General features: G+C 37.8%; 1 protein-coding gene across 2 annotated transcripts; it reads left to right on the top strand.

Moving 5' to 3' along the window:
* Positions 1-801: 801 nt before the first annotated feature.
* fam102bb (family with sequence similarity 102 member Bb) lies at positions 802-24,122 on the top strand. 2 transcript variants are annotated; one of them, XM_059340859.1, is made up of 11 exons: positions 802-1,059; positions 5,895-6,015; positions 6,955-6,984; positions 7,421-7,537; positions 7,894-7,940; positions 9,675-9,769; positions 12,943-13,044; positions 14,415-14,646; positions 16,039-16,175; positions 18,864-18,933; positions 21,140-24,122. In XM_059340859.1, exons 1-11 carry the CDS (start codon positions 914-916, stop codon positions 21,180-21,182), a joined length of 1,140 nt encoding a protein of 379 aa, XP_059196842.1. In that variant the 5' UTR covers positions 802-913; the 3' UTR covers positions 21,183-24,122. The 2 variants fall into 2 exon arrangements, with proteins under 2 accessions (XP_059196842.1, XP_059196843.1); XM_059340860.1 differs by having other exon boundaries at positions 803-1,059; positions 12,946-13,044.
* The last annotated feature ends 23 nt before the right edge of the window (positions 24,123-24,145 follow it).

Genomic DNA, 24,145 nt, shown 5'->3' with positions numbered 1-24,145 from the left:
AAAAAAAATAAAATAAAATAGCCTAGACATTGTTAATGTGGTAAATGGCTATTAAAGTTTGACACCACTGATTTTCTATTGAAATATCTATTATATATTGTCTGTAACAATCACTCCTGTGTTCCAGTGGCTTATTGATCATTAAACACCTGTGCATTATGTTAGCACAGCTGAAAACTGTTGAATAAAATTATCCTTACTTAGGCTAGTCCTGATGATCAGGTATGATCAGAAATCCTTAAAATACAAAAATTCTTGTAATTAATTATCCACATGGTGTATTTTATAGATTTAGGGAAGCTTGATTGCTTTCATGTGAGACGCTGCATAATAAGAATTTCCTCAACAAATAAAGTGATACAATTAATATACAGGGGTTATGTGGAAACACTTATAAGAATGTATTGCTTTGTTTTTACATGGACTGCAGTGGTGGACATACAGCAGAGTCTATCAGTACTCAATCTTGTTATACAGGTTGTATAAAGGTAACGCTGGCTATATATATATATATATATACTCAAGGAAAGTACAAGTACCTCAAGCTTGTACTTAAATACAGTACTTGAGTTTATGTACTTAGTTACATTCCAATGTAACTTGTATCTTGGTTAAACTTAATGGTAAGGGTGCATGGAATATGAATTCATACATACCTAATATATTGAGATAGCTGATTACTATTTCCCACCACTGAAGTATTAAGGGAACGCATGCGTTCTTTTATTTTGAAAATCCACAACAGGAAGTATGTCTTCTTCGTCGCCTCAGTCACTTCATAGTTAAAGTGACTGTTATCACCATCCTCCTCCCACAACACAAACACTGTATCTGTGGCGGAACAACACAATGGGGCTGTAATGTCAGCGACGGGCGAGATCGCAGCATCTTCTCAAGAGTACTGAATCTGTGTATGGATTTAATGATGATGAAAAAGAAGAAATTTAAGTTCAAGGTGGATTTTGAGCTGGACGAGCTCTCGTCTGTCCCCTTTGTGAACGGTGTCCTCTTCTGTAAAGTCAGGCTGCTGGACGGAGGGTTCTCCGAGGAGTCTTCTCGGTGAGGATGTTTGGTCTTAATACAACCATTAACACACTCACTGCACTTACTTTCTCTAGCTCGCAGGTTTTACTTGCTGAGGAGCTAAAGCCCACTATGTTATATTACTAGCTAACAAGCTAACATGCTACATGAAGCTAACGTCAACCAGTTGTCTCACTCTTTAACCGGTTTTCGCTTTTACAAATGGAACGTTACCTTCCATTTGAGACTATTTTCACGTTACAGAATTGTCAATGCCACATTAGCATCGACTGGAAGAATCAAACTTTAGCATGTGTGACAATGAATGCTCTGAAAAACACTAAATAGTTGGCATTTTCTTTAAGGCGACCTCGGGTTACATATCGTCACCCTGTTAAAATAATCGCCTAAGTCATTTTTTCAAGTTTCGCAGGAAACACAAAAAACTTCATCAAAAGTGTAGCATATGACATTTATTGATAATTTCACTCAAAAAGGATGTGATAAAGGATTGCTGTTGGAATAGTAATAACACTGTGTGTAAATTATGTAACTAAAGAGAAATAAATGATAAGTGACTTAAGCAAGATATGGACAAGATATAGACATGTCAGAAACATGACATGACAAGTATGATGAGCATTAATGTTACTTCAAAGTGTCATTAATGTTCATGACGCATCCCATGTCATGGTAATGACACGCTCATGTCACTCTTATGTAGACACCTTCAAAATAAAGTGTTACCATATCTTGGTTAAGTCACAAAGGCATGTTCAAAAAATTGCCAAAGTCACATTTTATTTTGACTTAGGCATAATAAATCCGCTTAAGTCACACACTTGACGTAGGCCATTATCTTAAAGGGGTAAAATCACATGATCTGATCAACTGAGGATGTAGGCAATTTTACCATAGGTGGCCGGCGTCATGAGGAGATGATTTAGGCAAAAAAAACAACAATTTTGATAAAAAATGACTTAGGCGATTATGTTAACATTGTGATGATATCACAGGCTAACTTCCTCGCTGGTTGTGGAATTGATTTCTCAGCCGTGAGTAACTAATAACTGCCACAAAGCTAAATATGACTCCTCTGTCTATTGTTGCCTAATCAATAGTGTCACTAATGCCCTCCTGGGCTGTCTCTGGTCCCTGTTTAATCATAAAGCTGTCATTGAAGTAAGTGTCTGACTGGCTTACTGACTGTTATTGATTATAAATGCAAAACAATGCATTGTTTCAACGATAAACCCCTAAAAGTCACATGCAGATAATGCTTCCTTTTAAATGAATGGGAATAGGGGGACACCATGTTCTTCTATGTGTGTGCCATGTCTCCTTCTCAGCCAACTGTAACTCAGTATGTTAAAATAGTAGTGGATACTTAAAGGAGACATTTTATGCTAATTTTCAGGTTCATACTTATTTTGGGTTTCTACTAGAATATGTTTACATGCTTTATTGTTCAAAAACACAATTTTCCAGGTTTAGATTGGCCAGTGTTTCTGTGTCTGTGCATCTGAGCCTTGTCATTGCAACAGGGGAACTGTAACAGCACTGTTGTGGCACTTTCTACTTGAGTGAATAGTTCTGATATGACAACCTTTATACTGCTCATTTAAAAGCACCATTTCTGAATACAGGTTGTGTATATATTTCTCTTTAAAGTGTTATGATACTTTCACAGTATTTAAATAGCACCTAGGCATGCTTTATAATAAGAAAAGACATGAATGTCTCACTTTTTACAATATGTGACCTTTAAATACTTTTGCATGACAGAAATTGACCCTGTGCCCTTTACTCAGAGTTAACCCTCTGTCCACAGTATTATCATGATAATGTCATTATTACTGTTAAGCTCAGACAAGCAGAGACATTCCTCTCCTCTGTATGCCTTTTTAAGGCTGAGTGACTTTATAACAAAGAAGTCATGAGCACATCTCTTGTAAACACAAGTATTAAAGTGGCGCTTTTCTTTGAGGAGAAACTCAGATTCACACAGAAAAAATTGACTAATCGATTAGTCAGCAGAATTGTAAGCGTTTTTTTAAGTGTTGACTACGCATTTATCATCACAGATGACTAAGAAACCAGTAAATATTCAAATTTGGAAATGTTGTCCTGTGTAGCTGAATGGACAAAGTGATAATGTTGGTGGTAGTTTGCAAAACCTGATTGATGCTGAAACTGAAATGGTTGTTAGAAAGGAACTAGACGGTGGACAGCTAGTGATGAAAGGAAGTGAGCCTATGCCCATTATTCAGAGTCCTCCTGCTGTCCACAGCAGCATTATGCTGATGCTATTATTGTTGTCAAGTTGAGACAAGCAAAGACACCCACTTCCTCTGTAACCTGTTTTGGGTTTTCACTCATAAATTAGGCCGGCTTCTAGATCTGGACTAAAAGAAAAGCATTGTTTCAGAGGGAGGCTGTAGGGATTAGATGGCTTCACTCACATTATATAACAAGCTCTGTGTTTGCTCTACTGTAAGTAGCTCTTATGAAAAGGCTTGATAGAAAGGCCCAGTGTGAACCAGGATGCGTCTCCTAAGGTCATGACATTAAGGTCAATTTAATATACCTTTTAATTTTCTTAGAACATATTGTCACCTAAGACCCACTGCAGCTGAATGAAAATAACTCTGCAAGAGGTTATTTAATCCCATCACCCAGACGCTGAAGTTCATATGGTTGAGATTCTAATTATACATCCTGTTCTGGCTCTGAAATGTTTTTCCATCAAGTCTTCAGTGTTGTTAAATTACATTTTTCTTTGCAGCAGTTTGATTTGTTAGTCCCCCTAAACTTCAATGTTTCCTCTGACACTCCTTTGAGTCATCCCAGCTGTGAGTGTAAAGGAAGTAAGGATTGTTATTTTATGAGCCTTTCTTTTCCTTTGGTGTGGCTTATCATCAGGACTGCACCATTGTTTCTGCCGCAAACAAGTTTTTCTTGTTATATAAGTTTTTGAAAATGTAGCATTTTATGGACTTTTCATTGCAGCTAGACATTAGAAACCGTGCACCAAATTCATGTAAACATTTCTTATTTGTTGAACTTTGTGTTCATGAGAGAGTTTATGCCTGGAGCCTGACCCCAGCTGCTTTTTAAAAGGAGAGCAGCTGTAGTTTAACAAATATCTGACCCATGCATAGGGATGAGAGAGAGGACCTCGGCTTGTGCTTAAAATCAGACTTACTCACACTCACTAATAGGATTTTGCTGTGAGTTACAGTACATTCAAGCCAGAATTCCCAAAGCACACAGTGTCCAGCTGGCTGGGAGTTCCCTCTCCCCGACTCTGGGAGTTCAATCTCTGAAATGTATCAACCCCGGGATGAAGTCAGCATTTTTAAAACATTAGTCACGCATCTGCTGCTTTTTATTTTTAGTGAGGCAGGGGTGCAGTGCTCGACTCTGGCCTGTATATTCAGCCAGTCTCAACTGTTTTACCAGGGACCTGCACACCCTGCTAATGTAAACCTTATGTCGTCAACTCTTCTCGTACTACAATTTCTGTTTGTATCCCTGCACACTTTGCACAATGTTCGACTTGTTGCATAATTATATTTTGTACTGTGTTTAAGAGGAAAACCATCAGCTCAGCTTGTATTCAAATCTAGCAAAGCTGATCTAAATGAATGGCACGCGGCTGTCTTGACAGAAGGGAGCTGGTTAGGTGAGTGGGAGAGGAGAGGATGCCAGTGAAAGAGAGGCCATCTGGGGTATCGTGATGCTGCCCACGCATACACGCTCATTTCTCTTTTACTTCATCTCATCCTCTCACTGAGAGTAGGCAACACCTCACTCTCATTTTACCCTCTCATTATTGGCCGGTGATGTGTGAGCATGTGTCTCTCTTTTACGCTCATGCCAATACGAGCTACACCTGCTGCTGTAACCTTTGGATTCAGCTGTCAGATTAATCAATAGGTGAAAACAGGACCGTAATTAATTTGCTCGCTTATTAAGTGGCCAGAAAAATCAGGGGCTGAGCACATAAACTCGTATTAGCGGCTTGAATCTGTAGGCTCAAGCGGTGAAGAGATGTGAGGATTGTTAATTCAGTAATCATTCAACCGAAGTGGCTTTCATTGTTATGTAATAATGATATTAAAATTAATTAAACGAAGTTTCACAGTTTAGGGATGTGACCAGGGCTGCAAAAAAAAAACAAGTAGCAAGGTAGGAGATGAGTGGTACTTGTCCAGAAAATCTGTCAGAAAAACAAATGATGTTTGTAAAAAATCATTGTTTTTATGAACAATGAATAATGCTGCATGAGTGTGGTTGGGTTGTGTGAAATGTCTTGACTGCCAATGCAATACATTTGCTTAGGTATGGATGCAAGGCATTTCTTTTTTAGTAGCTTGTTTTTATGAATACAAAATGTTCAAGTAATGTTAAACATGTAGCAAAAGCGGCCATATATATTATTTTTCTAAATACAGTCTAAAATTGGCAAAGCTTTAGATTTAATATCTGAAAACAATTTGAATAAAGAAGTCTTTGAAACAGTTCAGATAATTGATGCCAGCTTTTTTCATCTTTGTGTTCAATAAACAATATTTCACTTGTATAGCATAAGATGCATTGTACTTTTGGTTCTGAGCCAAGCAGTTAATCAGAGGCTATAATGCATGTTTTCAGAAATAAACTAGCTTTTCAGTTGTACAGAGACGTGTTGAAATAATGGAGCTATATAAGGAATGAAATTAAAAGTGTTTGTACCAGTCACTACTCATGCTGTCACATCCAATTGTCAATTAGACTTTGAGACACCAACATGCCCCCATGCACAAGAAATGCTTGTTGTCTCCAGAGCGCTTGAAGATGGTTTAAGTTTCTGTGATTTCTCTTTACAGGGAGCCAGTGCAGGCCAACTGTGTTCGATGGAGGAAACGGTTCTCTTTCCCCTGCAAGATGAGCGCCAGTGCAGGAACAGGTGTACTGGACCCTTGTGTGTGCCGTGTGTCTGTCAGAAAGGTACAGTATGTGGCTACTGAGTTCCACTTTTCAGACCTTAGATATAGATTGTGTTGTTGATCCATAATCTGATGCTTTTCATGCAAATTAACAATGTTCAGGTGCATCAGAGGAGGGTTTTATGCAAAATGAAAGGCTTTGTAGTTGTCACTATAAAACAAGGCTGCAGTAAAGAGGAGTGTCTCTTCCTCTCTAACAGAATCGCTGCACCTGGGTTAAAGTCCGATATTGGTTACCTTCACTTTTATGTGCCAAATGGAAACTTGAGAGTGAAATATGAACTCAAAAACGCAGATAGCAAGCACAGCATTCTGAAGAAAACAGACTCATCACTGTGGAAATCTTTTGCCACTCATGCTTTTGCTGTCCTTTAAGATTTAACCTTCAACACGACTATGCTACAGTTTTATAAGGCTATAACGTATATATAAAAAACGAAGAAATGGATATGCGAGAACAAGCCTTCCTGGTGAAATGTGTTTCCACATTGTAGCTGCAGGCTATTTCTGGTGTGCCCTGCCCTCTTTGTTTTAGGACACAGAGCATGTCAAGTACCCAGAGAAAACAATGTTATTTTGCCTTCACTGGTGGCTCCCCTTACCAGTATTTTGGTTTTGAATTTTTAAAGGTCAAGCAGTTGCTTCTCACTGCCATTTGGATCTAGCAGCAGCATTTTCTGATGGAAAGAAGCATATTTGCAATGTTGTATTATTATAGTTTATAGTTAATGGTGTAAAAACATCATCAACTTAAAATGACACATATATTTACAATACCAAGACTGGAGAGTATGAATCAGTCCATCAAACTGAACATTTCAAACACATCTGCTTCTTTTTCTTATTTTTAGCTTAATCCTGCTTAAATAAGAGTATTTATAAGAGTATAATAAGACGTATTTAGACGTTTAATGTAGATGTTTGTACTTCTCTTTCCCAGGAGCTGAAAGGTGGGAAGGCATATGCAAAGGTAATTCCTCAACATCAACCAACCCCCATCCCCTCACCCAGCCTGCAGGTCACCTAGATTTACAGTAATCAGCCATATTTACATAGATTGCCATGTCAGCCTGTAGCAAACAGATGGCCTTCACTGCCTGCAGGTTGGCTCATTATGTCATGTGCTCCTGCTTACACTGTTTGAAAGTAATTAATTACTGAGAATTCTTAACCTCCTCTTGTGAACTTCTAGACTAAACATAAGCGTTTTACCCTCTAAATATTACATTGACATTACAAGCATGTCACTGAAGAAAGCTAGTTCACATGTTCACTTTCCCTGAAGTTTTTCTCATGTCCGGACTGCTGTCATTTTACATCCAGAGAGTGTCACAGTGCTGACCGAGCAGAACATCAGACTCATGAGAGAAAACGAAGTTCAACCAGTGTCATTATTTCTCCTTCAGCTCGGTTTTGCAGATCTGAATTTAGCAGAGTTTGCCGGCTCAGGGAACACAACCCGCAGATGTCTGCTGGAAGGCTACGATACCAAAAATACTCGCCAGGATAACTCCATTCTCAAGGTAACATTGAAGCTACGATAACACAGCCACACCAGTCTAATTTGACTGATTTACCTTGTTGTTATAAATAAAAGCCTATTGTTTTTCTCAACTAGGAAGTAGGCACAGGAAAAGCTTTTGCATAAAGGTCAAGGATTGCTTACAACAACAATGCTAGGTATCCAGGTAGTCCATTAGATGTTACTGATAACTGTGAAAATATGCAAATACAACAATCATCTAAATCAATCTAAAGTTATTAAAACTAAAGTAATAAACTCAAATTATCTTTGGTTTTGTTTTTTCTTTAAAGGAGGAATCCAGCTTTGAATGTAAGTCAAACCTGAATCCTTTAACAAGTCTCTTTCTTTTCGTAGGTCATCATCAGTACACAGCTCATGTCAGGGGATCCCTGTTTTAAAACGTAAGTTAAAATAATATTTTTCTTCTTTAGTATATGCTTTGGTCTGTCCATAGGTTAAGGGTGTAATGATACATCGACCTTTTTTGATTTTTCAACTTAATACCATTGATGCAAAGTGAAAATATTGATATGTAGTGTCATTTTTAGATTAATTCCTTAAATAGTATTTATTAATTTTATTTAGAAATTTCGCCTTTTTAATCTTGTAATTACAATTACATTTTTGGTTGCTTTTTTGTGAGCTGATACACATGTAACTGTTTGTGTTAAAGAGGCATATGATGTGGTCTCATAGCAACTGAGGCCTCTTCAAATTGACATGGTATCGATGGAGACTTCATAGAATGAATCCATATCGTATGTTGATGAATCTTGTGATTTACCCCCCTAGTCAGGGTTGGTCTCAGCTCTCTTGTAGTTCAGTCATTTGGGATTCTTAAAGGCAGATAGAGTAGAATTTTCCTGTAAAAACTCATACTAAAGTTATCCCTCTCAGTCATCATTTATGACCCACTAGAAGAGCGTGGTGGTGTCTGTATTTGCTTTCTGTCTGTATTTTCTTTTCTTTTTTCATTTCTGGGCGTCAGCCTTTAAAAGGCACTGATGTGTAGCTCCCAGCCAATATGTGCAGGTTGTGAGGGCTGGACTCTATGAAAATGTAGCAACTAGGTGCCAGATCATAAGCACACATCCAAAAGGAAGCTATGAAAATGACAGCCACAGCTACAAAAAGTGCAAATACAGTAAGGCAAAATACAGTTCCAAAATGAGTAAATCTGGGGTTGGTTTTAACTGCAGTGACAGGGCGATTGTCCTGGTGTCATTAAATAGGGAAAGGAAGCCAAATTTTAAATGTTCCTTCTCATTCTAGCCTTATCCATACCATTTCAATTGTAAAAACATTTAATTGCATACATTTTTGGACTAAAAATGCTTGTTAATTAAACTATTCTTATAACTGTGCTCAACTATGAGCTTCTCCAGATTTAGATATTCTTCCCCTCGAGAATCCAAAACCAACCCACTGACCTGGACCAGAACCTCTGTTATCAGAACCTCTCTCCCTCCCCACACTTCCTGTCTGTATCTCTATTACCACAGCCAAATAAAGGCAAAAATACAAAGATTCTGTAGTCTGTGTAAAAGTTATGACAGAAAACCTAATTTGTTCGGGAGCCGATCCAAGCTGCTGTAGGTGTGGTACTGACGGCTCGCTTCATCAGAGTTGGGAAAGTTTCATGGGAATCAGATGATTCAGAATTACGCAAGCCTAAAGGACATTTTCACATGTCAACAGCACTGACTTATTTAATCCTGCAAGTAATATAGTGTAAGTCATCGTACTAGTTGTTCTAGTAGAAATACAATTTTCAGTGGAAGTATGTGTCAGTAGATAGAGAGAAACGCTGCTTTGCCCAAGGGCAAAATTTGACCTAAAAATTATTCAGTAGCCTGTATGTCTTTGCCAAAAGATGCATCTTCTTGTACTGCTGCATGTATTTAAATACCGTCTACAATATATTCACTATTTTGCCTTAACTGAATGCTATTCTCAAAGCTAAATATGTTATGACCTTACTTAATGGCCTTTTCCTTCATCGATCCTGATGTTTTCATCCTTCTTTCCCATTTCTCCCTGTTTTTTTATCTTTCTACCTTGCCTTGTATTTTTAACATTTCACACATTGATATGCAAGACAGGAGAAAAAGCCTAATTGTCTCTCCTGTCACTAGGCCTCCGTCCACAGCCACAGTGATCGGGATCCAGAGTGATGGAGAGAGCCTGCTGGAGGAGAGGAGGGGTGGGGACTCACAGAAAGGCTGTTCTGGTGAGACAAATCACACCACATTACACTCCTCTGCCCTGCTTAGTCATCCCATTGGCTTTTCCAACATTTACAGGCACCTGATAGAGCACCATCCCATTGCGTGCTGAGCCATCCGTTTGGAGTTTTGTTCCACTTTTACCAACATATATTTACATTGGAATGACATTGACACATCCCTTATAACTTTCAGGAAAGCTAAAATATTCCTCCCAAACTAGGCCTGTCAAGATAATTGTCGTCTTATCGTTCGATTCATAAAAATGGACACGATAGTTTTTTTCTGGACTCAATATATTGACTTTTGTGTTTTTTTGTGTTGTGTTTAAAGTAAAGCTGCAAATGTTTGACAGGCAGTACAAATTTCCCCCAAAAAAACATATTTCCCAAGCAGCCATTCCAGCTGTTTATATGCTATTTTAATAATAATATAATATGATACTTAATGATTATCTTATTGCAATGTTTTGTTAACAGAGCCTGAAAGTCTATTTTATTTGTTTTGGTTGTAGTTTATTTATTTATGTTTTGTTTATCTAGGATATTTTAATATTTATTTTCCTCATTTCAATTTCAATTTTTAATATTCTCGAGATTTAAGAATTCATTGCTGTGGAAAAGGGTATACTTACTATGCTCTAATATTGTTGTAAAACTAAAACAACATCGATATAACGATACTATCGTTTATTGTGCTCGTCCTCCAATCACAGAAAATACAAAAATCTCCAAAATGTATAAATTTTTCTTTAACCAAATCACAGCATGGATTTGTCTGTGTTGTCCCAAAGGTCTTGGTGTATTTATATAATATTTTGGACCATGTTTATCCATTCTAGATATTAAACAAATAGCCTAAGTCACCAAATGTGTATAACAAATGGTATTAACCCAAAAAATGCTGCAACAACTTATGAGAAATGGAAATGGAACTCTTCTGAACCCTCATACACCTTTTAATAGGTTTAATTAATTAATTGATCATGAGTCATGTCACTCCTAATTGGCATTTATGATGACTAAGCTGTGCTGTTTAATGGAAAAGTGATTGTGCATCACAGTGCAGTTATTCCAACTTTATGGAAGTTAACCTCTACTTTATTTCTTACATACATTACTATTGACAAATGTATCAATTAAGCTACTCGTATCCGATTCTTTTTATTTGCGTGTGCAATTTGCAGCATGATGTACTTATAGTTAAGTGTTGTTTATCTCCCAACTAGCACAATGAAAGTATTTGTCCTCCAGCTGCCCATTTCTGCTACATTTCTCTCTCCAGTTCCACCCCCCCTCTCCTGTTCTGTATGTGTTTCTCCATGTGTGAACACATTGCAGTGTTGTTCCTCCTGGAAGCTTCAGAGTGTAGCACAGCTCTTTCATGTATAATTTAAACTAGTTCTCTTTTAGATTAGCTACAGTCTGCTCTGACCCTTTAGGCTCTTAACGTGGTTAAAAATAGGAATGTGTGCAATTCTGTCTAAGGGGGTTGTGTGTTTGCATGTGCACAGTCACACTGTGTGTGTATTTGTCTGCTGAAGACAATGCTCTTTCCCATCAGCATCATGGTGTCTGGGCTGTGCATGCTTGCATTGTATGTGCTGGTGTGTTTCATATGTGTTAGCAGTATGAATTCAGTTTGGTAGATTAGGATTAATTATTGTTTTGTTATAATATATTCCTTTTTATCCTCCAAGACAAATTGGAGTGTGACATATAATCTGCTGATATATTATGAACTTGCATGCTTTCATAAGTGGGTCAAAAATGACATGTAGCAGAATTAGAATTAATTAAAATTCTACACGAAATATGAAAAAAATGCATTTCAGACTACCTACTTATGATCATTTTGTGTGTTTCATTTTGATGTGATATTTTATTGTTTTCACTTAGGGATATCAAAAACAGGGTTGAGATGAGTGTGACATGCTGAACGACATCACCAAAATATTTTGAGGAGAAATCATTTTCGACTCACCTATTCATCTCAAGATTAATATGGCTTGAAATCGTGTCTGTTTTTTGTTGTGTTGCTGCGGCAGAGGCCTTTCCTTCCTTTCCTGCAGACATTTGAACTCTGAACTGTTCTGCTTTCCCAGAGCTCAGCTTTTTTGCCAGTTTGCTTACTTGACATTAAAATTGTGGCACACATGTTCATGTTGCTGCATTAAAAAAGGCTCAAATTTAAGACACTTTTGCACACACCGCTCCATCTTAATTGTCAAAACTGTCAAAGTCTACCCACATTTAGTCGACTAATTGACTTATTGGTTATTTTGGTCTTAGTAGACTAAGATTCCTTCAGTCGTTTTTTATATTATCTTTTCTTGCTGAATTTATTATTTACAAGAAACTTATGAGCATGTAATGCTTCTGATGTTAACATATTGAGCATTATTGCATGGGATCGCTGTCACACACTTTTTAAGGGACTTATTGAACTGACAAAGTACACAGTAGCTGTTTTTTCTAACAGCATTGATCTGTTATTTACATAAAATACCTGCAACTTTTGCACTCTAGTTTAGCTTTTACATGCAGGCTAAAATCACATATCTGCTATCATAAAACTCTGTGGTTGTTTTTTTTTACCGAACCAAACAGGTAAGGTGTGAAAGCAGCCATAATGGTTTTATTTTTACCACCACTCAAGCAGAGTTACAGCTGTGTTTAGATAATTGCGAGCAGTTGCTCATTATTTCAGGGGTGCTGAAGTAAGGCACAGTGTGTGGGAGGCAGAAGGGAGTTTTCCCTGTTGCCTGTTGGTAGAAATGAGCTACAAATCAACAGCCACTAAAACAATCCAGCTCCTGTATAGAATATAGATCACTATGTCTACATGAAAAGAGACAGAAACTGGTTTTATGTCTGTGGTTTCAATCGATACTTGTCTGGCTGACGGCAGACGAGATATTGTTCACATGAACAATATCATGTACGTTAGGCCAGAAATGCCTGGTTATGTTTGTCTAATATGGAAGAAGGGAACAGTATATTGACACTGCTTGGCCTGTTCCTCTCTGACTTTATGAGGAGGTGTAAAAAAAAAAGAAAAGCTGAACGTGTAGCATTTTTACTTAAATCATGGCAGGGTTTTTTTGCAATGGACTATTTCTAGAGCTTTCAGGCCTTCGTCACCACGTATGTCCTTTCTTCTATTCTTTCCAATCCAGCAGAGAGTCGAGAAGGGAAGTGTCCTGTTGCTTCTGATGACCTTGGGGGCTGCGGACACTCCCGAACATCCAGCTACGCCAGCCAACAGTCCAAACTCTCAGGTAGGGGCACCCCACATTTGTAAAAAAAATAAAATAAATAAAAGTAAAGGTTTCTTTCGGATCCTGTTGTTAATGACCTGACAGCATGGATAGCAGGCAATCATACAGGCGTACAGAATACTAGTTACTACCAGCCTCAACTACATAACACATAAATCATACAATTATTTATTACTGGGGAAAGTGTGTGTGTAAGGTCAAACTGAGAAAAGCTTTCGACCTGAGAAGGGAAGTGATAAAATTATTTTCCAGTGACACTGACTCCACCAGAGCAGTTCAAACCTGAGGCTTGGGTTTCCATTACAGGCGGGTCAGATGACTGTAATAAAAGATCAGAGGAAGTAGAGAGATGCACTGAGAGCAGCTTTAATGGCCCTATAATTTTGAATTTAAATATATATTTCCTGCCTCGTATTAGTGTGTGGGATGTTTGCTCTTCCATGGCTGTTGTGAACTGATGCCCTGAGATAATCATAATATACCTTTTTTTATATACAGAACTTTTTGAAAAAAGGCACAAAGTGCATTAGATGGTTGAACCAGGATTAATACAATACCCGCAGTAATCTAAAATAAAACAATAATACTTAAAACAGTATGCTAGCATTAATAATACATTAAAAAAATAAATTTTAAGAAGTGATTTAAAAGATGTTCTTGGAGCTGCAGATGTCTCAGTTCCTGCAGACATGAACATGTGAGTGTGTGAGTGTCGCTGCAACTCCACTGAACTGCTAAATCTTTTAACACACTGCAAGTTGCAGATCTGCTCGAGTCGACAGCACAGCAAAATTGGATTTGCCAGAAACACTGTACAATGCCTCATATGATGGCAGACCAAGGATTTATGAATTCATGTTTTAATTAAGATATTAGGCAGTAGATCAGTACCTTATTGGCAATTATCTGACTTTAATGTGCATACATAAAAAGACCGTCATTCATTAATGTTTAAATGCAGATTAGACCACTGGTGCTGTTACTGCAGACATGCATTATAATGAATGTATCTTGGTAGCTGGTGTTTGCAATCCTTTCAATGCTACAAAACACCTTTGCATGATTTCTCAGAGTGTACAGCTGTACTGAATATTACTGTCAAATGGCATGCATTAACCAGGTGAAATGGTAAATGGCTGCTTGTATAAAACCCTTTATGCAAAGTGCATTATAACTATAGACAAAGAGCTGAATCAAAATATCAACATATTCTTAACACTATATTAAATTCATCATCCTTACATTGGAATCTACAACACCTATGTTCAAAAATGTATTAGCCTAAGTTAGAGAAAAGAGGAAAAGTGGCCCAAAACCAGTTATTGCAGATTTTTTAGAGCTGGCTATGTCTTTTTGACAATCTCTCTCAGGATACAGCACAGGTCACTCCCGCTCCTCCAGCATGTCAGAGTTCAGTCACCGGAGAAACCACTCAGTGGGCAGCGCCTCTACAGGCATCGGCAGCATCCCAGAGCCCAGCGAGGACCGGGACAGAGAGTCCAGACCTTGTCCTGCTCTACCTGAACACCCAGTCCCCACCACCACTAGCAACCCACCAGGCACTCCAGTACGGAGCGCTTCGTCCTGTGAACGACTCAACAGGTGAGTCTTTGGCATGCAAAGAAACTTAAATCATGAGAAAAACATACAGATAATAATCATTGTCATAGTCCTATTTAATGAAGAGGAAGCAGTCAGCGACTCAAAGTCTTTTTTGTGCTGATTACCTCCAATAAAAACAAAGTTATTTGAAGGAACTTTAGATATAATCACACCTGAGACATTTTTACATTTCAGGAAGCAGCTGTCATGCAATAAAAAGCAGCGAGGCAGAGCAGCGGAAGAGTATCTGTGGTTTCATTATGTGGTGTCAACAGGGGCTCATAGGAGTTAGTCATTGTGTCTGTTTGGTCTAAAAATGTCCAACTGACTGAGGAGACTGGGGATTGTTTTTAGCACCTTTATGGTTTAAGGTGAACTTTAAAGCCTTTTGTAGCCTGCATCTAGTCATTCAGCTCTCATGTTATGATTGCCTCAGAGACTGCAGCATGTTTTCCCTTATCAGATATTCATTTTAAGGTTTTTGAAGAATTAGTTCAACATCTGTACATGCAAATATGAAGCTACTACTAGCAGCTTGTGTCCTGGCTGCCTGGCAACTTTGCCGTGACATGTTGGTTTTACAATTTAGCTCCTGTATGGACACCACAAATGAGATATAATGTTTTTGGTGTTTGATTTGGAGGTTGATAGGTATATTTAGTTACTTTTAGACTAAGACCGACTTGCTGCTTCCAGTCTTTATGCTTAGCTAAGCTGTTTGACTACACCTTTATATTGCCTTACAGACATGAGTGAGATATCAATCTTCTCATCTAACTCTCACCAACAAAGTGAAGAAGGATGTTTCCAAAAATGTTGGACAGTTCCTTTAAAACATCCAGGGTTTTGTCAGAAGAACGCTCAGATAAAATGCATAAAATTGTAAAATACTTTGTAATTTTAGTGAAAAGACAGGTGTAATGCCATGTCATGTAATGTTTATCTGTCATGTGTTGTGTGATGTTATTGCTGATCGTCTGTGTTATTTGTTAATGTACAGATTAACAGTGCTGTAAAAATGAATTTCCCCCTGAGGACAATACATCTAATCTAATCTTAACTAATCTAATGAAAAAAACAGCTTCAGTAGATAGTATAGAGCAAGAAGTATTATAAAAGAAGGCACAAATGTTTGCAGTAGTACCACTGCATTAGCAGCTGTACGAAGCACTGTCAAGCATGTGTCTTCTATCTAAAACATAATCTGTGGTAATAATGACTCGACTAATTATCATTTCCGGCTAATCTCTCTACTCACGGGTTAACCACATCCCTGCTTAGCGCTAAATGAAATATGGATTCAGTTGAGAAATGAACAGCATTTTCTGTTTGCGGCGGAAGCCATCAGTGGTCAAAAAGACATAAAATGACTCTCTTATGTCCTCCCCTTAGACACCCAGTGAAGCAGGACTCCATGGAGTCTCAGCTGAAGAGAATGGACGACACGCGGGTGGATGCTGACGATGTTGTGGAAAAGATTCTCCAAAGTCAAGACTTCACACCAAGCCTACTGGACTCCAGTGCTGAAGGTATTATATGCACTCCAGAGAAACTGTAAAGTGTCTTTTTATGGGGTCACGTGTGAATCGGAGCAGTGATCCATATTCCAGAAAGTCTGTACCACCAGTTGCTCACCTCAAGACCTACTAATATTTCAGGGAAAATGCTGATACGGCTATGTCGTGAAAGAACACACTAACATTTCAGGGATGAGTACATAAAAAGTTATCTCTGCCTGACTTTCACAAGGAGCAAGCAAACCAATCATAAGATGACATACAGTGGCAAGAAAAAGTATGTGAACCCTTTGAAATAACCTAGTTTTCTGCATTAATTTGTCATAAAATGTGATCTGATCTGCATCTTAGTCCCAAGTATAGACAAACACAAAGGCCCTCGTTTATCAAACGAGCGTACGTCAGAAAGTGAGCGTAAAGTGGGCGTAAGATAATTTCTACGCAAGCCTCGCCATTTATCAATATGGACGTGAGCGGAGGGTACGACCAGATCTCACGTCTGCTCTCAGCTCGTGTACGCAATTTTGAGTCAGCGTGAAGTCCACACGTCTGAGTCTGAGAATTGATCTTAGACTATACTAGTATCGATGCCTGGAGCTGATCAAACTCTGTGGTGTTTTGATTTTTAATGGTGGCAAAGCAAAACATGTTTAGACTACATAATTTATCATTAAAACATAATCCAAAAATAAATAATCCTCTTTTTGGCCGTATTGCGTCCTTAGGTGTCGTAAACTCTGAAAGCGAGTCTTCTGAATCAGGTATATATTAGGGCGTGACATTTAAATGACGCTCGTTTCGAGCCGCCACATTTATCAACAGCCGATCATTCTTACGATGTGATTGGAGAGATACGATCGTTTGATAAATCCCACGTGATCCCTGTCGTGAGATGAAATATACACTCAGATCTGCACTGGTTTCTACGCTCGCTTGATAAATGAGGGCCAATGTGCTTAAACTCATACCACACAAACAATTATAATATATTATGTTTTTATTGAACACATTCATTAAACATTCAAAGTTATGGTGGAAAAAGTAAGTGAACCCTTGATTTAATAACTGGTCGAATCTCCTTCGGCAGCTATAACTTCAACCAAACACTTGTGATAGCTGCTGATCAGACCTGAACAATGTTGAGGAGGAATTTTGGACCATTCTTGCTTTCAGAACTGCTTCAGCTCAGCCATATGGATAGGATGTCTGGTGTGAATGGCTCTCTTGAGGTCATTCCACAGCATCTCTATTGGATTGAGGTCTGGGCTCTGATTGGACCACTCTAAAAGGCAGATTTACTTTTTTGAAGTCATTCTGTAGTAGATTCACTTTGATATTTAAGGTCATTGTCCTGCTGCATCACCCACCTTCTACTGATCTTCAGCTGGCAAACAGCCACCCTGACATTAGCCTGTAGGATACCTTGATAAAATTGGAAATACATTTTCCCCTCAATGATAGTAAGTGGTACAGGCCCTGAGGCAGCAAAACAGCCCCAAGTCATGACGTTCCCTCCATCATACTTCACTGTTGGGATGATGTTCTCATGTTGGAATGCAGGGCCCTTTTTACACCATTCCTATTGCTGCGTGTTCATCATAAACAAGTCCACCATAGTTTCATCAGTCCACTAAAAATTTTCCCAGTAGTGTTGTGGAGTATCAAGGTGCTCTTTGGCAAACTTCAGGCATGCAGTGATGTTTCTTTGGAAAGCAGCGACCTCCTCTGTGGTGTCCTGCTCTGGAGTTCTTTTTTTTTTTTTTTTTTTTTTTTTTTAACCTCACTGAGCTTTCTGCGTTGTGCCTTTGGAGTCAACTTGGCTGGGCACCCACTTCTAGGGAGAGTAGCCACAGCACTAAATCATCTCCATTTGTGGACCATTTGTCGAACTGTGGACTGGTGAATACCTAAAGTCTTTGAGATTACTTTGAAACCCCTTCCAGTCTGATGCAAATAAACAATTCTTGATCTTGATTCACATGAGCAGATGCTTATTGTGAATAGCAATCTCAAAGAGTGTTTTTTGCAGGTCAAAGTACCTCTACACCTCACTCAAATCTCATTTCACTGTAAGGACTCCAAGTTTGCTAATTCCTGACTCCGAATAGCTCTTAAGAGAGTCTTAAGATAGTCATTAGCCAAAGGGTTCGCTTACTTTTTCCACCATCACTTTGAATGTTAATGGATGTGTTCAATAATGACATGAAATATTATAATTGTTTGCGTTGTATTAGGTTAAGCACATTTTGTTTGTCTATACTTGAGACTTGGATGCAAATAAGATCACGTTTCATGAGAAATTAATGCAGAAAACTAGGTAATTTCAAAGGGTTCACATACTTTTTCTTGCCACTGTATTTGAGTCCCTGATCACGCAAAAACATTACAATTTAGATTAATCAGTCATTAGTTGCACCCGTAGTCTGCGTTTAATAAATCCACAGCTACTTTGCATAACACAATAATTAACTTGACAGTATTGTGTTACCCCATGAGTCATCCAGTGTACTTTGAGGAGCAGGCATTGTTTTTCCTTTCAAGGTCTCATCCAGCTCAAAGCTAGGAAAAGAAAGCTGCTGTCAATACATGATTATTTTTAGATCGCCTAGCAACTGGCTGCTCGTCATGATAAGAATTATACAGCTGGATGTGTTTGCTCTCTGTACTGACCAAATGTTACTTCAACTCTGTCTGTTTCAGAGGAAGGCTTGCGTCTGTTTGTTGGCCCTGGGGGAAGCACAGCCCTGGGAAGCCATCACCTTCCCACCAGGTGAGCATGGGATATTCACTCAACTTTACTCATATTAAGTGATTTACGCCTTGTAGTAGATGGAGAGTTGAAGTGGATTGATTTAGTATTCAGATCCCTTACCTAAGTTAAAGTACAAAAGTTCAGCATACAAATGTACTTAATGTATCAAAAGTAAAATCAGTCATTAAGCAGAATGGACCCACTCAGATTGTTTTGTATATTCATAGTATATTACTAGTTTATTATTATTGTTATTATTGATGCATTTATGCAGCATTTTACGTTTTGTCAGGGTAGGGCTCATTTTAACTACTTAATATACTGTTATGTGGTTTAATTTATAAGCATGCATATCACTTAAAATTGATTATGTTTTTCATGTTAAGTCTAAACCTGAAATGTAACTAAAGCTGTCACCTAAATTTAGTGGAGTAGAAATATAAAGTTAAATAAGTGGAAATACTCAAATAAAGTACATGTAACTCAACATTTTACTTAAGTATATTACTTGAGTAAATCTACTTAGTTACATTCCGCCACTGATTTTGTGAAAGGCTTTAACCATCATCCATTCCTGCAACTTATACAATATGTACAATAACTGCTGTCTAAGAGATTTTTATTTTACTGTTACAGCTTTTATTGCCACATGGCTCTAGGGATAGCAATATCAAGTTCAGACTGACACGTTGCCCTGATATCTTTATTGTAAGCCTTGCCTCTAGCACCACCAAGAGGTGGACATTAAAAAAAAAAAAAAATCTCTCAAAAATATTGGATAGATTACCCTGACAAAGTGTGAACATTTATACCCCCCTCAGAGTGAATTGTAATAATTTCAGTGTCCCACCATCAGGTTAAATGCAGCATGCAGCAATAGGACATTAAGTGCACATGCAGCAGAGTGCTCTTTGCATGGGTGAGGACAGGATTCAAGGACGGTTTAAAGGTGTACTAGTTAAAGGAATGGTGATAATCATGACTGATATGTGACAAATGGAGCTACAGCAAGCAGCAGAGTATCTGCTCTTTTTTCGGGTGGGAGTGGGAGTTAAGGTAGCTTTAAAATAAGTTTGGTCAGACCCGTCATGGTGCCCAGTAGATAAAACAGCACAGCCTGATACCCACTACAGGGTCTAGTGATAGACTGAAACATAATTCAACATAAACTAGTGCAGTGCCTTCATAAAAAAGGCTCATCCTAAAAACTTCACAGTTGACACTCCCCATAGCATCCCCTAGCAATGCTTGTGTATATGCATTGATTATAATTGGCTGTTTGAGACCGGGGCTACTTCCTGGAACAAAATCGTTAATTCCAAAATTTGTTTGTTACAGTGCAACATTTCTGGTCCCTCTTTCTCTCTCTTCATCTGTTCTAGACTGTGCTGCTGGACCCAACATGATGTTCGGAGGTGTTACATTTTATAGGGTTCCACAGTGTGTACTAGGGCGGCGCATTATGGACCAAAAGTCATATCCCGATTTATTTAGGCTGAATATCGATATACGATATATATCCCGATATTTTTATCGTAAAGTGAGAGCAAATGTTCAGTCAAAGTCAAAGCCAAATATGACATGTCACAAGTAGTTCTATTGAGGCCGTTTATTTAAGTGAACATAAATACTGTTTAAAAACAGAAGTACCTTTTTTAAAAATTAAAGCTCCATGAAGTGCATGTTTATGTAAAAAAAAGTATCTTGAATAAAAATAGCCTATGAAATTAATTAGGCCAATCTTTTTCTGAAATAAATATATTTATATGAGAAAAGAATAACGGACATTACAAAATAACTAAATATAGTAGCATTTATTTATAAAGAAAGAAAAAAAATCGAACTATATTGATAAATGCGATATGGTCAAATTCCATATCATATTTAAAAATATATCGATATATTTTTTATATCGCCCAGCCCTAGTGTGTACATAAAGGACTATAAATAATTATGTGCCATAGATCTCAAGAGCTCACACCCAAAGCCGCACTTTCTTGGGACAGACATACATACAGGCCGATTTCTTTCCATTTTAGTTCGATGGTAGACTTCCATAGCAATCCTCACCTAACTTTTGGGCATGTTTACAGTAACTGGTCTGTATAGTGCAGAAATATTTAACACTTGAAAAAGAGGGGCTTATTGATACAATGATGTAATCTAAGTTGTGATATGTGAGCCAGATATTACATCAGGTTGCTAATTGTTTTGTTTTTTTCAGGGTTGGTGCTGGAGCGTACGAGCAGGTGGTGATAAAGCGCTAGACCTGCAGCCTCTCAAAGGAGGACTGACACTGCTTGCATAGAAAAAAACTGGAGGCAAGAATGTGTCAATTCCAACCTGCATTCCTGCAGCACACACGTTACCTGATCAGTACTGTGTCTAACCTGATCGCTCTGTGAATGGTCGACATTGCAACAGTGCCCTCCTTTGTTCATATCTCATATGACACTGTAGCTCCCTGGTAGATTTTTAAGAGCCAGAGGTAGTGTATTCATACAGATTAGATAAATGAAACCAAGAATGTTTAAAACATTAACCTATATGTAACTGAAACTCCTCATTTTCTGGGTGTAGATTTGGCTCATGGTTATGAGGCCAACTTTATCACCCAGAATCCAAATCAATTTAAACTGTTAGGAACTTGAAGAAAGCCTTTTTGCAATGGAGGACACCAAGACTGGCTTTGTGTGTGCATCATCAGAACAAACTGAAATCAACTCTGAAGAAGAGTATGCAATGCTATTTCAATACATTCCTTTAGCCTCCGTGTTTGTTTTGAACTTCCTGTTCAAATAGGACATTGTATTTAATATTTGCCTATAAGCTGCTAAAAAGTTGTAGTTGCCAGCACTCTGTTGGTATTTTGAATTTGAGAATATTTTACTACAAAGACGAGACATCAGACTTGAGCTATTTGACGAGTGAACGTGGACTGTGTGTGAATGTGTATGTGGCAAGACCACTTTTCTTAATAGTAAGCGTTATCCTGTTGTCTTGGATGAGTGGAGAGACATGATCTCTTGCTACATCGGTACTTGCAATGAGGAAATGGGAGAACATGACAACTGACTTACTTGCAATCATAAGAGGTCCTTGTTGTCATTTGTTTGCTGAGCAGTTTTAGTAAATCCTACAGTACTAATCTGCCCTACAAATGCAAATCGCAAAAACAGCATATTTGTCTAAAACAGAGTTTTCAAATTTAGCTTCTTGATAAGGACTGACATCTTGGTGACCTAGTTTCTCCAATTCTCCAGCTTTGGTGTGATTACCTTCAAATCCGATTTTAAAATCTTTTAAATTGTAAATTATGACATTGATTTTATGAACTATATTAATAATAGATGTACAGGCAGACACCCAGAAGGACAAAAACATTTAAATCCTACTATCTAAAGACTATTAGACTATCAGTAATCAAAACAAAGTTTATTTTCCTAAACAAAGTAGTTTAAAAGGCAAGGAGAAGAAAGTTGGTGCATCCAGTTTTCCTCTCAAATTCTCTAATAGGTTAACCCAACGCAGAGTGCAGTAATTGCTTTTTTTCCTTCCTTTTTTGGGTATTATGTTTGTCCTAAAAATAAATAGCCTAAAATGTGAAAATGAAGGTATTACAACTGCTGTCTGTTACGCAGTTTGCCTTTCTTCTCAAGATAGTGCTTTAGTGCCTTTGTAGGGCAGTAAAACTGATTATAAAAAGGGGCTTCTATGATGAATATGAATATAGAAGGGTATATACTGTATCTAATGCCCAGCATTTCAGCTATGTATCTATTGTATACCTATGCTTTGCAACTCAACTACATCTCTCTGAGCTGGCCTGTTAACCAGGAGCCAGTGAACAAATGTAAGATCCTGTGACGTATTTACAAATGAATTGATGTGTAACCGATACATACTGTAATTTGTTACACTTAAGGATTGTACAAAGAAGGACTAGTTAAGTTATCCACTGCCATGAAGAAAATATTCTACAGCACCTGTTTTCAAAAAGACCCAGAGTAATAGTTTTGTGTGTGTATCTATACCTCATAACATCTTAAAAACCAGTCTAATTATCAAACACAATCAAAACATGAATGATTAGCGCAACAGACAAAATCCAATACAACAATATAAATCTGATGAAAGTTTTAAAATTCTAATAGTGTTGTGCACGTTCGCTATTTGCATTTCCAGCCTAATAGGACATTAAGTGCACAATTTATTAGCAAGTCCGCTAAAGTACACAGCACACTGTCGTTACCTGGGACCCCGTCAGGCCTATGCATAATAAGAAATGTACAAGCATTATAACTAGTGAAAACATAACTGTACAGTATCTGTAATCTTCTGTCTCCTGTCATAAGCCATAGTAGAGGTAGGATTCTTCCTCTTCTAGATTAACTATACGTGTTCTATCAATATCTGCACAAGCGTCATCAGTGTCTGGTGGTTAACTATGCGTCAGTGTTCTCTGTTTCCATGTTCGTATGTTCTGCATGATTTTGTTAGCTTGCAGAACTTGACACATCTTCATGTTTCTCCTAATTTGATATCGTGCCATCTTTTAATCTAAATATTATCACACTGAAGAAACAACTGCACCTGCCTATTGTAGAAAAACATGTTTTTCCTCATTTCATATTTCAAAAGCATATATCTGCACAGTTTTTGATGTAACTGTAAATCAGCGTATTCATTTTTATTTTTTGGCATGGTGTATACGTGTTATGTTGAAAACCACATCCATAAAGAGATCATTGTCTTTGTTTTTGGAACCTTTCATTGCTGATATTGTGCCATATTTTTGCTAAATATTTTATTGTTGAGAAAAAAAGTGTTCTCACTATGTAGTTAAGACAGTGTTGAGTGTATGTTTTATGGCTACCAAATATCAACTATTGGAGATTTGTGTTGATTTTTTGTTGGGTTTTATTTTTGGGGGATAACAATTGTTTTACCTGTGTGATACAGGTATGATTACCTTGGTACCTAACATGTTGTTACAAACATGGTTTCTTCTCTTCTGTGAAGCTGTTGTCTATATAAAACTGTAAAATGTATTCTCCTGTAAAGTGATGTTCTGCGCTGTTCTGACACTGTCCAGTGTTTCCTGTTACAGACTAGTCCTTTCGACCAACATTTGCTTCCTTAACAAGTGTACTGGATGCTTCAAATGTGTACCTTGCACTGTTGAATAAAACAGTTCAAAACCTTGAGTATGTTTTAGATCAAGCTTCAA

Source organism: Centropristis striata, chromosome 9, assembly GCF_030273125.1.
Source record: "Centropristis striata isolate RG_2023a ecotype Rhode Island chromosome 9, C.striata_1.0, whole genome shotgun sequence".
Taxonomy (NCBI): Eukaryota; Metazoa; Chordata; class Actinopteri; order Perciformes; family Serranidae; genus Centropristis; species Centropristis striata.
Note: the sequence above shows the minus strand (reverse complement) of the source record. Positions and strands in the feature narration are given on the sequence as shown.